This window comes from Vigna angularis, chromosome 7 (assembly GCF_016808095.1).
Source record: "Vigna angularis cultivar LongXiaoDou No.4 chromosome 7, ASM1680809v1, whole genome shotgun sequence".
Lineage (NCBI taxonomy): Eukaryota > Viridiplantae > Streptophyta > Magnoliopsida > Fabales > Fabaceae > Vigna > Vigna angularis.
This window is the reverse complement of record NC_068976.1, coordinates 15,911,919-15,925,446: the sequence shown is the minus strand read 5'-3', so window position 1 is coordinate 15,925,446 and position 13,528 is coordinate 15,911,919. Positions and strand designations below refer to the sequence as shown.

The 13,528-nt window shown below is 30.1% G+C and overlaps 2 protein-coding genes across 2 annotated transcripts; both read right to left on the bottom strand.

Annotated features, from left to right (window-relative positions):
• Window positions 1-276: 276 nt before the first annotated feature.
• On the bottom strand, window positions 277-891 carry LOC108340920 (transcription factor MYB73). The gene has a single exon (XM_017578490.2). The coding sequence runs from the start codon at window positions 889-891 to the stop codon at window positions 310-312; it is 582 nt and encodes a 193-aa protein (XP_017433979.1). The 3' UTR covers window positions 277-309.
• A 9,633-nt stretch (window positions 892-10,524) lies between these two features.
• Window positions 10,525-11,784, bottom strand: LOC108338058 (uncharacterized). Its single transcript, XM_017574731.2, has one exon. It carries the CDS (start codon window positions 11,494-11,496, stop codon window positions 10,654-10,656), a length of 843 nt encoding a protein of 280 aa, XP_017430220.1. The 5' UTR covers window positions 11,497-11,784; the 3' UTR covers window positions 10,525-10,653.
• Between the last annotated feature and the right edge of the window lie 1,744 nt (window positions 11,785-13,528).

The window sequence follows — 13,528 nt, the reverse complement described above, 5'->3', positions numbered from 1 at the left end:
GAACAACAATTGTTTGTTTAAAAAAAATTACACTAATAAAAAATGTATTTTTTGATAGAATAATATAAATTTATATATAAAAAAATATCAATTTTCAATACTAATTTTGATTAGGTCATCATAACCATTTCTTTATTTTTCTTACACAAATGTGTCTCTCTTAGTTTTTATAATATATTAATAACAAATTACCGCATAATTAAAATTTATTATTAATTACAGATTTAATTTTTATATTAATAAATAGTATAAATTTTACTCTGAACACTTCAAGTCTTTAACAACATAAATTCCATTACCGAATAAAAATTAGTATTTGGATAATTTCTCGTTAGAGCCCAACTTGTCGGAAAACGAGAAAGACACATATTCTCTGACTTCCCTCGCAACCACATCGCGAAACCCCCCCGTCCAACCTCCGCCGCCGCTACCCGGCGGCGCCAGAGTCAGCGCAGTCAATGGGTCATCCCCAAAACGACGTCGTTGGGAGGCCCTGCGCTTGAGCGTGGCGTTCCAGTGGTTCTTAACGGCGTTATCGGTCCGGCCCGGAAGCAATCTCGCAATGGCGGCCCACTTATTCCCTAACCGGTCGTGCGCGTGCAAGATAATCGCGTCCTCACGCGTGGTGAACGGTCGGTGCTCCACCGTTGGACTTAGCTGGTTGCACCACCGTAACCTGCACGACTTCCCAGACCGGCCCTTTACGTGTAGGCTTATCAAGGCCCAGTTTTTCGGCCCATGGGCCTCCACAAGCCCAGTCAGAACCCTATCTTCTTCCGCACTCCACGTCCCTCTTACTCTAACACCATTGTTGCTGTTATGATTATTACTAGGATTGGATTCAGAAGAATGAGAAGAGGATGAAGAAGAACATCGTTTGGTTCTTCTCATTTTACTTTTTGGATTTGATTTTTGAGTCAGTCTGATTCTGGTTATATATGAGAAAAAAGAGTGTGAGGTTCATGCACGAGTGCAATTCAAGGGAGCTTCTAGGAAGGTGGGTGAGGGATTATGTAATTTAGGGTTTGGAAAATGTGTCTTGCACAGTCTCTTCAATTATTTAGGGTTTCTATGCTTAAAAAAATTATTATTTTTATTTAATTCTCTGCTTTATTTTATCATCATCATAATATGATAATTTAAGTAATTTATAATAGTTTCTTTATTGTAAAATAATAAAAAGAAAGCTCAATTTTCATTATGAAATCCAAAGTTTTATGGCTGGCTGGCTAGCACTCTTGATTTGATTGATTAGGTTGTAGAGTTGCAACGTTGTATTATTGTTCTTACTATTCTTGATTTCGGTTTGTGTTATGTTGTTTCCTTTGACTGGTTTTGTCGCATTGCTATTTAGTAAACGTCTTTTTTCTTTTCATTAATGATTATTCTCTTTATCTTCTTTTGTTGGATAGCTGCTAGTAGTTTCAATAGTATAAACAAAGAAGTAGATGATTTAAATATTAATCTAAATAAATAATAAAAGTATATAATATTAATGTTAGCCTAATAAATGCTAATTTAAATAAACAATAAAGCTAGTGTGTAGCCAACTCTAAAATAAATATAATTTGTAAAAATAATAAGATGCAACAATTAGAATAATGCTAGTTTTATTAACTTTTAACACTTTTTGAGTTAGTGTTAGTTAAGTTTATACTAAGTTCACATTAGCACACATGTTTTAGTTAATGATGGTTTAGAATCGATTAGACCGATTTTATTAATGTCCAGTATTAAGTGAACTTTGTTATATCGTCACTTATTGCTAAAAATTTATAGCATCAAATATATCAGTGTACTAAATATAAACAATTTGATAAATAACTTAAATAGTTATTATTATTTGTTTGAATATTAAAATTATAATTAAAAATACTTAAATAGTTTTTAGACACAGTTACCTTAAGTTAAAGGAAAAGCACAGTGAGGAATGTTATTCTTATTCCTCCTCCAATTTATTGCGTAGACTAATTTAAATACACTTACCTAAGGTTAAAGTAACAATAAACACTCTTTTTTTTCTCTAAATAAATCTCATATAATTGTAATTTCATGACTATATTAGAGAGATGTATATATAAATACTCTTAATACTCAACTACAACAAAATTAAATAAAGTTTAATGGATTCCAATATGAAAAAATGGTGATAACAATTTTAAACGTTTTTCTTTTTTTGCATATTATTTCATTGGTTAAACCTAATAAAAAATAAATAAAACAAAAATGTGAGGCCACCTTTATTGATTGGTTTTCTCTCTTTATTTATATACTTTAGTAATTTTCAACTAATAAAATAGAGCATGATGAATATCTCAAATATAAAAGGAAAATTTAACTACTTTTACCTAATTTAATTTAATTACATCAGTGTAGAACTGACTTTCAATTAATTACATTATTACTAAAAAAGTTCTGGCTAAGGATGCCTTTTAGAAAAAAAAAATTATTTCCAAAAAAGTCAAATTAACCTTTTATTAGCTAAACTTATATTACGAATTGAAAAATAAAAAAGTTTTGTAATAAAATTTTTACAAACTCACTTATCCATACATTAATATTAATTTATGGACTAGTTAATTTATTTATTTTTCCTTTATATTTTTATCTTTTATAAGTTTTACCGAGAAACTCCTACACAACTTACATACGTACTACTTATAGACCTACTTTATATTAAATATTGCACCCTTCAAATTCACATTATTCTTTTATTTATCTTTGACTATTATAAGCCTTTTAATATTTTATCATATAGTTATAGTTTTACTCTATGTTTTGTCCGTATATATTTTAATGGATAACAATCGCATATAAATATGTTCTGCTTAAACATTTACTGAATTACTTTTGAGTGATTTGATTTATCAAATGAATTTTATATATAATTCTGTTTAAAATAGGAATTAAACTCATATAACATAAAATATATGTTTCACTTTATGATCCATTTGGCAGAAATTAAAGAAATGGACAAATGAAAAAAAAAGTGAAAATAAATGTTTATTCAATTAAAAAAATGGTAAAAAAAAATTCATCAAATTAATACAAAAAAATCATCTCAATGTAATCTTTAAAAAAAAATCATCTCTCAATATATTTCAATTCTTCTCTCTCCCATTCTTATCTGTTTCATATATTCCAAACATAAAGCTTGTCAAACATGGCGACACATGATGGCGATAATGTTAATTAATACCCTAGGTTTGAGAATGGCTATGCTATGACTTCAGTTTTGCAAACTCTTGCGTGATAAAAAATTAAGTCTCATAATAGATTGGTTTAGAATTATGCATTGTTTTTTTTAGCATTATTCATTACTAAATCTTCAAATAAGACAAAAATTATCATTATTTTATAGACTAAAAAGACTTATTTATTTCACTGTTTGCACACCAAAATATGTGAAGAGAATTATATATTATATAATCTAAAGAAATATATAGATAAAAGTATATTATAATATAGAGTTTTGAACCACTATACTATAAGTTGATACGAGAGTTTAACCTACATTTCTCGTAATGAAATATATATATTTCTAACATAATTTTAGATATTAATAAATGATTCGATAGTATTCTAACAAATAACAAATTTAATTAGGATAGATTCTAATTTATGAGTCTAATATTTATTTAAAAATGAATTTAAGTTCAATCCAACTTTACAAAATTGATTTATAAAATAAGATTTGTATTCATTATAAATAAATCTTATTTCTAATCGATGTGATATTCCATCATATATACAGTAAGTAAAATGTATTTTAAAAACATAGTAGCAAATATTAATTAAAAATAATAAATAAAAATGCATTATTAAAGTTAGACTTTAATATATATATATATATATATATATATATATATATATATATATATATATATTTGATTCTGAATTTGGAGCCACTACTTTATTTTGGTGGGATAATTATCACTTTTATTTTATTGGTGGTTTATTATTTCTTAAAAGAGTATGGTAGAAGAGCTAGCTGGTATGTCATCTTTGAAGTCCAGTCTCACATCTATTAATACAAAACTAAAATTAGGTTTGCACTTTTTGTGATCTATTTTCATTCTTGAATTATTACCTAACATTTCTTATATTGTTCAATTTTAATTGTTTCACTGAATCTCTCACTCTATTGAGAAGTCAACAAGTTTTAAATTTCTCATAAAGATATTTTATGAATATAGAAAAAAGAAACTTTTCATGCAAATTTGATGATAAAGAGCATTGTGAGGGAAAAATAGAACATGTGATCCTACGGTTCACGTAGAACTCGGGAGGACAACAACAAGTGTGATTGTGATTGTAATTTTGGATGAAAAAGTTAGAAGATATGTGTTTGATATGAATTGGTGTGCATTTGTTTATTTTCCAAAAAGAGAAAAGGATTTCATTTCAATTTTGGCATGAAGGTGGAACCATGGTGTCCCCTTTGGTCCCACTCAACTTTTAGAAGACTATGAGAATCCTCAGCTTAAATAGTTATTTAATTAGAAGTGGTGAATTTGATATATGATACAGGGCATGTGGGTTAAAAAATATTCCATCTCTTTTTCATCTTCCTATTAAAATATATGGATTGACTTTAAAGATAATAACAAGTAGATATGAGTTAAAGATTGAGACATGTTGATTGAAGTTAAAGGTAAAAGTTCATTATAGTGTGTGAAAATTGAAACAAGTTAATTTGGATTAAAATGAATCAATTCGAGTTAAAGATTGACAAAAATCAACTTAAATGAAAAATAAAATAAGTTAATCTAGATTGAAGATTAAATGAATCAATTAAAACAAAAATTTTCAATTATAATAAAAGATAATGAATATTTACCTTTTCAAATTATGACAAAATTATTGACTTCTATTGATTATAGACAGAAAGAAAAAAAACTCATAAATCAATCTTAAATTAAGAGATTTTTGTAAATATTTTGATTTTATGAATTTTTTAAATGAAGAACTTTTTTATTCTATAAATTTTCTTAACCCTGCCTCGTGCTAATTAAGACCAAATTCTATATATTGTGGGAAGTCTTACATCGACTCGACTAGAGATAAGGTCAATTTATAATATATAAGTGGATGCAAATTTTATTTTACAAATTGATTTTGTGAGGTTGAGTCAGACTTAAAGTGCATTTCTTAACATGTTATTAGAACTATGTATCCTAACAATATTTGTTAGGTTCGGAGTCTACTTCTTAAAATATATATATATATATATATTAAATCAAATTGAAAAGTCTAATTATTTTTTTAACAAAAGAAAATCTTATTATTTGATGGTATAAATAAAATATAATATTATTTACGAAGAAACTATAAATAGAGATAAATGATAAAAGTATTGAATTTATTTCTACAGGAAAAGTTTGTTGTTGTTGAGTGAAGTGTGATGCCCAAATTTAAGTGGGGGTTACAAATAGAATGTAGACAGTATGGGTTCACAAAAGCCACTTTTATAATCCAAATATATTGAAAATTCAAATTTAGTTATTATAATATGATTTTATTGTACTTTTTATCTCATAAAGTTAATAATTTTGACCTTTATAATTCTAATTGCCAACCCTTATATTTAAAATATGTACAATTTTAATTCACTATGCAATTTTTTTTAATGATTTTAATGGTACACCAATTCGATCAGTTAATTTATTTCAACATATACGATAATTTATTTTATAATTTATTCAACATTAATTATTTAATATTTACATTAAATCATTCAAATTGTAAAAATTAAATAGTTAACACCACGAATATGCTCGTATGAGTTAACAGTCACATATGTTACGAATCAAATATTAATTTAAAGACTAAATAAAAGTGTCCGTTTTCTAAATATATATGAATTAAAATAAAGTAATTAAAATGATCTACACACTGTATTAATTAGAGGAACAAAAATGTATTAAATTGAAGTTTTTTGATATAGGTATTTAATCACAAACAACAAATTTATTCTTTTTATAACAATTAATTAATAATTGCAGTAACATTGATTTTATATTGGTTGATGAAGTATCACCATTTAACATTATGTTATGATCCCTACCTAACTATTAAATTTCAAAAGGACAGTGACATTTTGTATACAAGCCAACATTTTTAAATGTGAATAAAAATACAATTAAGTGTATCTTTGCTGTGCATAAACAGTTATCAAAATTATTCATCACTGAAAAAAAAATTATTTTGGATATTCCACATCCAACATATAGGCGTCAATTTGATGTCGGATGTATTTTAATAGACGTCATTAAACGTCGGTTTTTACACTAATCAACGTCTTAAGTCTATAAAAAAAATACTTTTCAATTTTTGATGAATTCCATTTAACCTTCAATATTGTAGGAGTTGATGTCTAAACCATATTTGACATTCCTAGTTAACGTCTAAAATGTCATTTTACTTATAAAATTATCACCAATTATTTTTTATATTATATTTTTTTGCGTTAAACGGCGCTACGTTAAATGTTATTTCTGTATTAGTAAATTTTACATATTATAATATACAAATAAAAAGTGTAAATGATTATTTCTACTGTCAGACTTCATTAAAAATGCACCCAAAAATCTCCTGAACGGACGCTAGGTGTCAAGCGACGAGGATCCGAAAATCAGATAGTGGAAGGCAGGTGTCGGTAGATGAGCGGACGCTCGTTTTGACATGGGAAGCAAAACTTGATTTTTCATAAAATTCACGTCACACTCTCTCTGCATGCACCTTCTTCCCCAAACTCTGAAAATCTCATTTCTCCTCCTTCTCACTAAAAGCTCTCCCTTCTCTCTACCAAATCTCACCCTTTCTCTTCTCCGATCATCATTCAGGCACCGTAGAAGCACTTCCGGCGTCAAGAGCTTCAGTTTGAACCGATCGGTTTCGAGTTCTGAACTGGTAAGTTCTTCTTCTCCTTTAGTCGTTCGTTCTTTGGCACATGCAAACCAACTTATGGCTGCATGAGTTCATAGTCTCATTCTGAACCATTTTGGTCTGTTGTTTGGTTTAGTTTGAAGAATTGTTGAGCATGAGGGTAGAAGAAATTGTAGTCAGGCGAACCTTAATTCTGCCTCTAGGAACGTTCGTTCACGCTCAGAGGTAAGGGAAGCTTATTAATTTAATTTGTATGATTATTTGTATTGCATGAATGTTCGTTGAATTGACTGAATTAATATGATATATTATGGTTGCTATGTTTGGATTGTATGAAATGTGAAAATTTCTATGATATGGTTGTATGAACTTATGTAGATAAATGTTGAGAAATGAGTTTGAATATAAATGATTCTGGTATGAAATTTCCCCTATGAAAGTGTATGTTCGTCACTGAACGGTCATTGACCGTTCGGTTTTTCTAATAAACTTGGTTAGAATTGGATTCTTTCATTTGGGAAGAATCCTAGTTGAGGACGAGCGTCTTAGTTTCGAAATATTGTGCATGAGCGTTCGGCCAAGCATAGTTGGTTCTTGGTATTCGGTTATAAACTTAAGTTTATACATATGTATTTGTATATTTTCGGTTATTCTTAAACACTACTCCAATAGTATCTTGGTATATTTATCAAGTCTTCTAATATAAGTTTTTAGTAGTGCTCGGTCTTACACCAAGCGTTCATTCTCTTTCCTATAATTTATCTGATGAAAATAACGTTCGTCCAAATTAAATAGATTTTCTCTATCGTGCTCGGTCATTGACTGACATTCGGTTTTATTGATGCTAAATCCAAAGAAGCTAAGTGTTCATATGCGTTCGATTTCTTCATGGAAATTCTTCTAAGTATTATTTTTGAATGTCTTGACGTGTCTGTATCCATTGGTTTCGGCCTAGAGCCTTAGTACTGGGCATGGTCATTTCGGTGTACGGATGGAGCTCTTAAGAGTCAGTTCATCTAATTGGCTCACTTTGTAATTAACGTTCGTTCCATTCGTTTCTTGTGATATACGATTGTACTCGGTTTCTTTTTCAATCTGATAGTAACCCTCTTGGTCTAAATCCATTCTGGAACTGGAGACCTCTCGATCTCGCTTCAAGTGTTCGGTCTCATTCTGAGTTAGGGTTGAACGTTCGGTATTTGGTACCTTTATGGATCTTTGTGAGAAATGTTTAGGTGAGATGAATAATAATGAAAGATAAGAGAATATGATCTGGATGAAATGTGTTGGATTATGGACGATCGTTCCGGGGAGGAAGGACTCATGAATGAATATTGGAATTGGTAAAGTATGAATGTGGGCATGCTAAGCTGGCGGTTCATCCTGATGTTCCGTGAGCTCGTCCTCACGTAGAGGAGGGTAGGTCATGTGTGGGAACGGTAGGAGGTCCTAGTCCTTATGGTTAATTTGGACAGATAGGACTAACCTCGGGTGGCAGCTGTTGAGGGTATCCCAGTTACTACATCACCCGGGTGCACGAACGTCGTAGCTACACAGATTTCATACAGTCCGGACAGTCAGTCTAGTATTAGGTTTTGTATGAAACGTATGATGAATTATATTGTTTGGTTGATTGTATGAAATGTATGTTTATACATTAATTAAATTACATAAGCTTACCCTATGTTTCCTGTCCTGTCTGTTTTGTACGTTCGTCTTTGTCATTGCAATGATCATCCATGTGGATGTGAGTAGAAGGAGACGAGCTGTTGGAAGAGGCGCTGGAAGAAGAAAACCTGGTCGAGGTAGAAGTTAAGACTGAATTGTAGAACGTTCGGTCAGTAGTTTAATTTGTTTGTAAGGTGGTCGTTCGATCACCTTCTCCTTTTGTTTTGATTGACCGTTCGGTATAGGTTTTTTGTAAATCGTTCGGTCAGAATTGTATCCATGTGCAGCTTTAATTTCTCGTACCGCTTTGTAAGGCCGTTCGGCCATAACCGTACGCTCTATCTTAGTGTAAGATTGATCTGTGTTTTTATTCAATGTGATTATTCTATTATATAGTTTTATACTGTATTTTTTGGATGTTACACCTACCATTACAAATAAAAGTATAAGTAGAAAACTTTTTATTTTCTTTGAAGAAAATCAACTTTGATCTTGTTTGGAGTTGAAATTAATTCAATTTACTATAGGTTAAATGTGAGTCAGATTTTAGTAGGAAAGTTGGTGTTAGAAATAGAATAAAAAAACTATTGTGCTTTACTTTGAGGACAGCCAATTAATTGCTTATTTAATCAAATTAAAGAGCTTGAATTACTGCTATCTAATGCTAGTTAATAATTCTATGAATCTAGTTTGTTTCTTTTTCCTGCTTTAGGTTTAAACTGTATCCTATTTCTACAATTAGTTTCTCACATTGCAACTCTTAAAATATCTTGGTTTTTTTTTTATATTTGATTAAAAATAGTCATAATTGTCAAGATGAAAAAGACTTAAAGTTTATAATTGAACTTGATTATCCAATAGCCAAATTGATTTTGATATTTGTTCTTGTTTGCAACAAGGTCTTAATGGAGATAGTTAATCAAGATTTTTTTCATGGTCTTATACATACTATTCAACCAAAAGTTAAACATTCTTAACTTACCTAACTCAAAATTGATTTTGATTCTAAGTTGTGTGTGTGTCTCAAAATTGATTTTGATTCTAAGTTGTGTGTATGTCTCAAAATTGATTTTGATTCTAAGTTGTGCGTGTGCGTGTGCATGTGCATGTGCATGTGTGTGTGCGTGGAGAGTGTGTGTGCGTGGAGAGAGAGAGAGAGTGGAGAGAGATAGATAAAGTGAAAATTTTGGTATTATTATTTATTTTAAAATTTATATAAAAAAGGGTAGGTCAATTTAATCCAATGGACAATGAAATATACAACTTCTAGGCAGTTGCTTCCTCCATTCCAATATAGAAAATTCTCATTTTGTTCTTTTGAATTAAACAATCCAAAAATTCATATACAATGTATAGTTCAAAAATTAAAAGATAATATGAAATCTAAAAGTAATTTCTGAATTATGTAATTTCAAAATTAAAAATGACTTTTAAATTGTGTAATTGGTGAGTGAAATGACTTTGAGATTGTATAATCCGAAGCTATTCACTTTTAACCCTTTTCCACTTGTAGAAGTTATTTTTGTTATCTGATTTATAAAGTTAATTTTAACTTATGGATTGTGCAATAAATTGTGCAATGACTTTTGAATTTATTTCAGAAAAAACAAAATGAGACGAGGTTGGAGGAACAAACATATGAAGGTGCAGGAAGAAATTGCACAGCTAGTAAGAGATTCCAGTGAGGCCCAAATCCTTTTTCTTAGACGTCTTATACTAATCAAAAGCAACTCATTTGGTAAATCTAATTAAAATCATTAAACTTTTTTAGTGTGATTAATTATGTTTCAACCATGATACTAAAACATATATATGTAGTGACCAATATAACTATATAGTAATAAATAAATAATACGGTTACTTTTGTTCCATATCGATGAAGTAAATGTATATTAAATTGATCGTGATGATTTGCAAATTGCAGCTCACATCGTTTATAATTATATCTATACAAAAAAGAAAGAGAAATGACAGGGTTAACACAGCTTAAACCCACTTATCTCATATTACAATTTCAACAAAAGAATACAACATTTTTTTTTACGAAAAGAAAAAAACCAAGAAATGCGTAAGAAACTTGATGATGGTAATAAGCAGCTAGATTCCAAAACCAGCCAATCTTCCGAGAATCCCTTGTCTGTAAGGTAAGAAAGTTCTCTTCTTCATATCCTTTGACTCTGCTCTCTTCATGGCATAGTGCAACTCATGAGCTGAAACTTGTCCCTTTCTTCTCGACGAATCCGATGATCTGAAACTCGACGACCCTTTAACCTCCTCGTTACCATTCTTCTTATAGTACTTCTTCAACGGGTCCTTGCCCGACCCTCTCCCTTCAGAGGCACTTCGAAAAAGCAAAAGATCCGTCAACCACCACCTCTTTGAACCCCCCTTCGAAGAAGAACTCGAGGACAACACGCTAGATTCCTCTTTGTTACTCTTAGGTTGTTGCTGTAGTTGTTGTTTTTCCGCTTCCCATCTATAAGGAGAGTGCGATCGTGTCACCCTACGGTTCGAGCTCGACGACGGCAGCTTCTCTTTTCCTCTTCCTCTTCTTTCTTCACTTTTAGGATCCTTGGAATCGCGAGATTCATTCAAAGGTTTGATTTTTCCGCCGTCGAAGAGCTCTTCCGCTGAACGAGAAGACTTGTCGGATTCACGACTCACGGAAAACGCGAAACTGTAATCATCTTTGTCGTCATCATCATCTTCATCATGAATTTTGTCGGCAGCAGCTTCGAATGAAGAGGTTGCGGCGGATGAAAAATATTCAAACTCCGAGTACAATTGAGACAACCTTGAAGGACTGGTCGGTGCACTCAAGAAGTAATTTCCAAAACCTTTTGGCGAAGAAGGAACACTGTGATAGATCGAACCCATGTTGCTTCCAAAATCGAAATTATCCATAGTTGGACTACTCGGACTTTGTATCACCACTTCCATATCTTTCTTCAATCAAAACTACCTTAACCTAATAGTATCTGACACCTAAAGTTCTTCTACCTTCTTTGTATTTGTGTCTGTGTTTGAATTTCTGTGTTGGGTTTGTAGCAAAAGTTTTGTGTGAGAGATGTTGGTATTTATATAAGACATGGGGGTGATGGTGAAGGAGTGGAGGAAGGTGAGAAGAAAGATCATTTGATGTAGGAAAATTAGGGTTGGAGATTGTTTTGTTGACCATTTTTGTTGTGTCATACGTTAATTTAGCCGCCTTTTAATACCGTTTGTTTTTCTTTACATGAAAATTGTCTCTCATTTGGTGCTAGCTGTGATACAAAATCGTGCGTAAAGAAAACCATAATCAATACCCAAAATTGTTGACCCACATGGCTGAATTTTATATCTTTGGTTTGGTAAGCATCTATGTAATAATATAAACTCATATATAACTATAGGAAATTTTACGTGGTGACAAAGGATTCAATTAGGTGGCTCCATTATTTAATTCATGTCCACGTTTCAATATAAGGAAATGAAATATTTAACAAAAATACTATTTCACCAAACAAATTTATAAACGTCGTTCAATGATAAAAATATATTAAAAACATTATCCAATAATAAATGTTATGTGTACTAGTCTCGTATTAGTGATGAGAATTACGTGAAATCTCAGTAAAGAGAAAAAATGCTTTTGAAAAAATATGCTTCGAGAAGATTTTGATGTGAAGGTATTTCTAATTCCTAATGTATTATTTATGTACACGCATGTGGGTTTACAACACTATTGGGCACTTTTCAATGGTTGATGGTTAATTTACATAATTACCCTTAACTTGGTCAATTGAAAGCTGCTATTAAATTTTAAAAAAAACCATGGATTATTATTATCATCTTTGGTGAAGGTAAGGGTAGGAATGTCTTATAATTTCTTATAATCTAGAACCACTTGCTAATTCAACACGAATAGAAAATAATTTAATAAATAATTACAAAATTACATTTATTTTTTTAAAAGGTTGTCTTATATTTTATGGAATTTGGATAATGATTGATGAGGATGATGGTGAAATTCGTGGTTAATGATAAATACTCGAAATAGACCACAATGTGGATTTGCATGCAGAAAACAAAGTACTCTTAATTTGATGATAAAGACTTTATGATAAAAAATATTTTTGCAGAAAGCAATTTAAAATTATTGGTGATAACATTTGCATGAAATAAAAATACATTGAAAGCTTATTATTTTAAATGTATTAGTTATTGTTGTGTGGCGTGTTGCTTTTGACAATATCGTTCCCACGTTAGAGGTCACAAACATGTGTGATTAATGTCTCAACATGACTTGTTCACCACAACAAACCTTCTAGAATTGACCCTTTACTTGCACTGAGTGCAAAACAAACATTACATCTTATCTAAAAAGAAAATAAATAAAATAATAACATTAATTAATTAATACAAGTAAAATCATGATCAAACTAATAAGATTTATATTAAAAAATAAATTTAAATTTTATTTATTCATACAAAATCAATCTATAAAGTAATGATTATTCTATTCATATATTTTAAATTTTGACTTTATTTTTAATCGGTCTAAAAATCCTAACGAAATGGAAAAAGAAAAAAATGAAGTGTATATACACAAATTTAGTTTAACAAGGATTTCATTAAAAAGATAAAATAGACTTGAATTAGATTTACGAGAATCGTACTATTTTTAACTGAAAATTTTAAAATAATAAATTTATGAGTTTTTTTTAATAAAAGTGTTTTAGTTTTTTATTTTTACACAACATGATTGTCATTTGAATTTTCAATTGGTTTTACTTTTTTAGATGCATGAGATATAAAATGAAGAGGGTGGTTAACAATAATTAGTATGAATTTTAAAATATTGATTATATAAAGAAATTAGAACTAGTTGTGCAATTATGCTTGGTGTGGAATGGTTCAAGTCAAAGTCAACGGTTTGACTTGCTCATAATTTGTTCGTCTAGAAGAGGGCAGCATGTGTGTATTGCGGTCT

Coding starts and splice junctions, on each gene's coding strand:
- LOC108340920 (XM_017578490.2), bottom strand. CDS start 891: ATGAGAAGAACCAAACGATGTTCTTCTTCATCCTCTTCTCATTCTTCT.
- LOC108338058 (XM_017574731.2), bottom strand. CDS start 11,496: ATGGAAGTGGTGATACAAAGTCCGAGTAGTCCAACTATGGATAATTTC.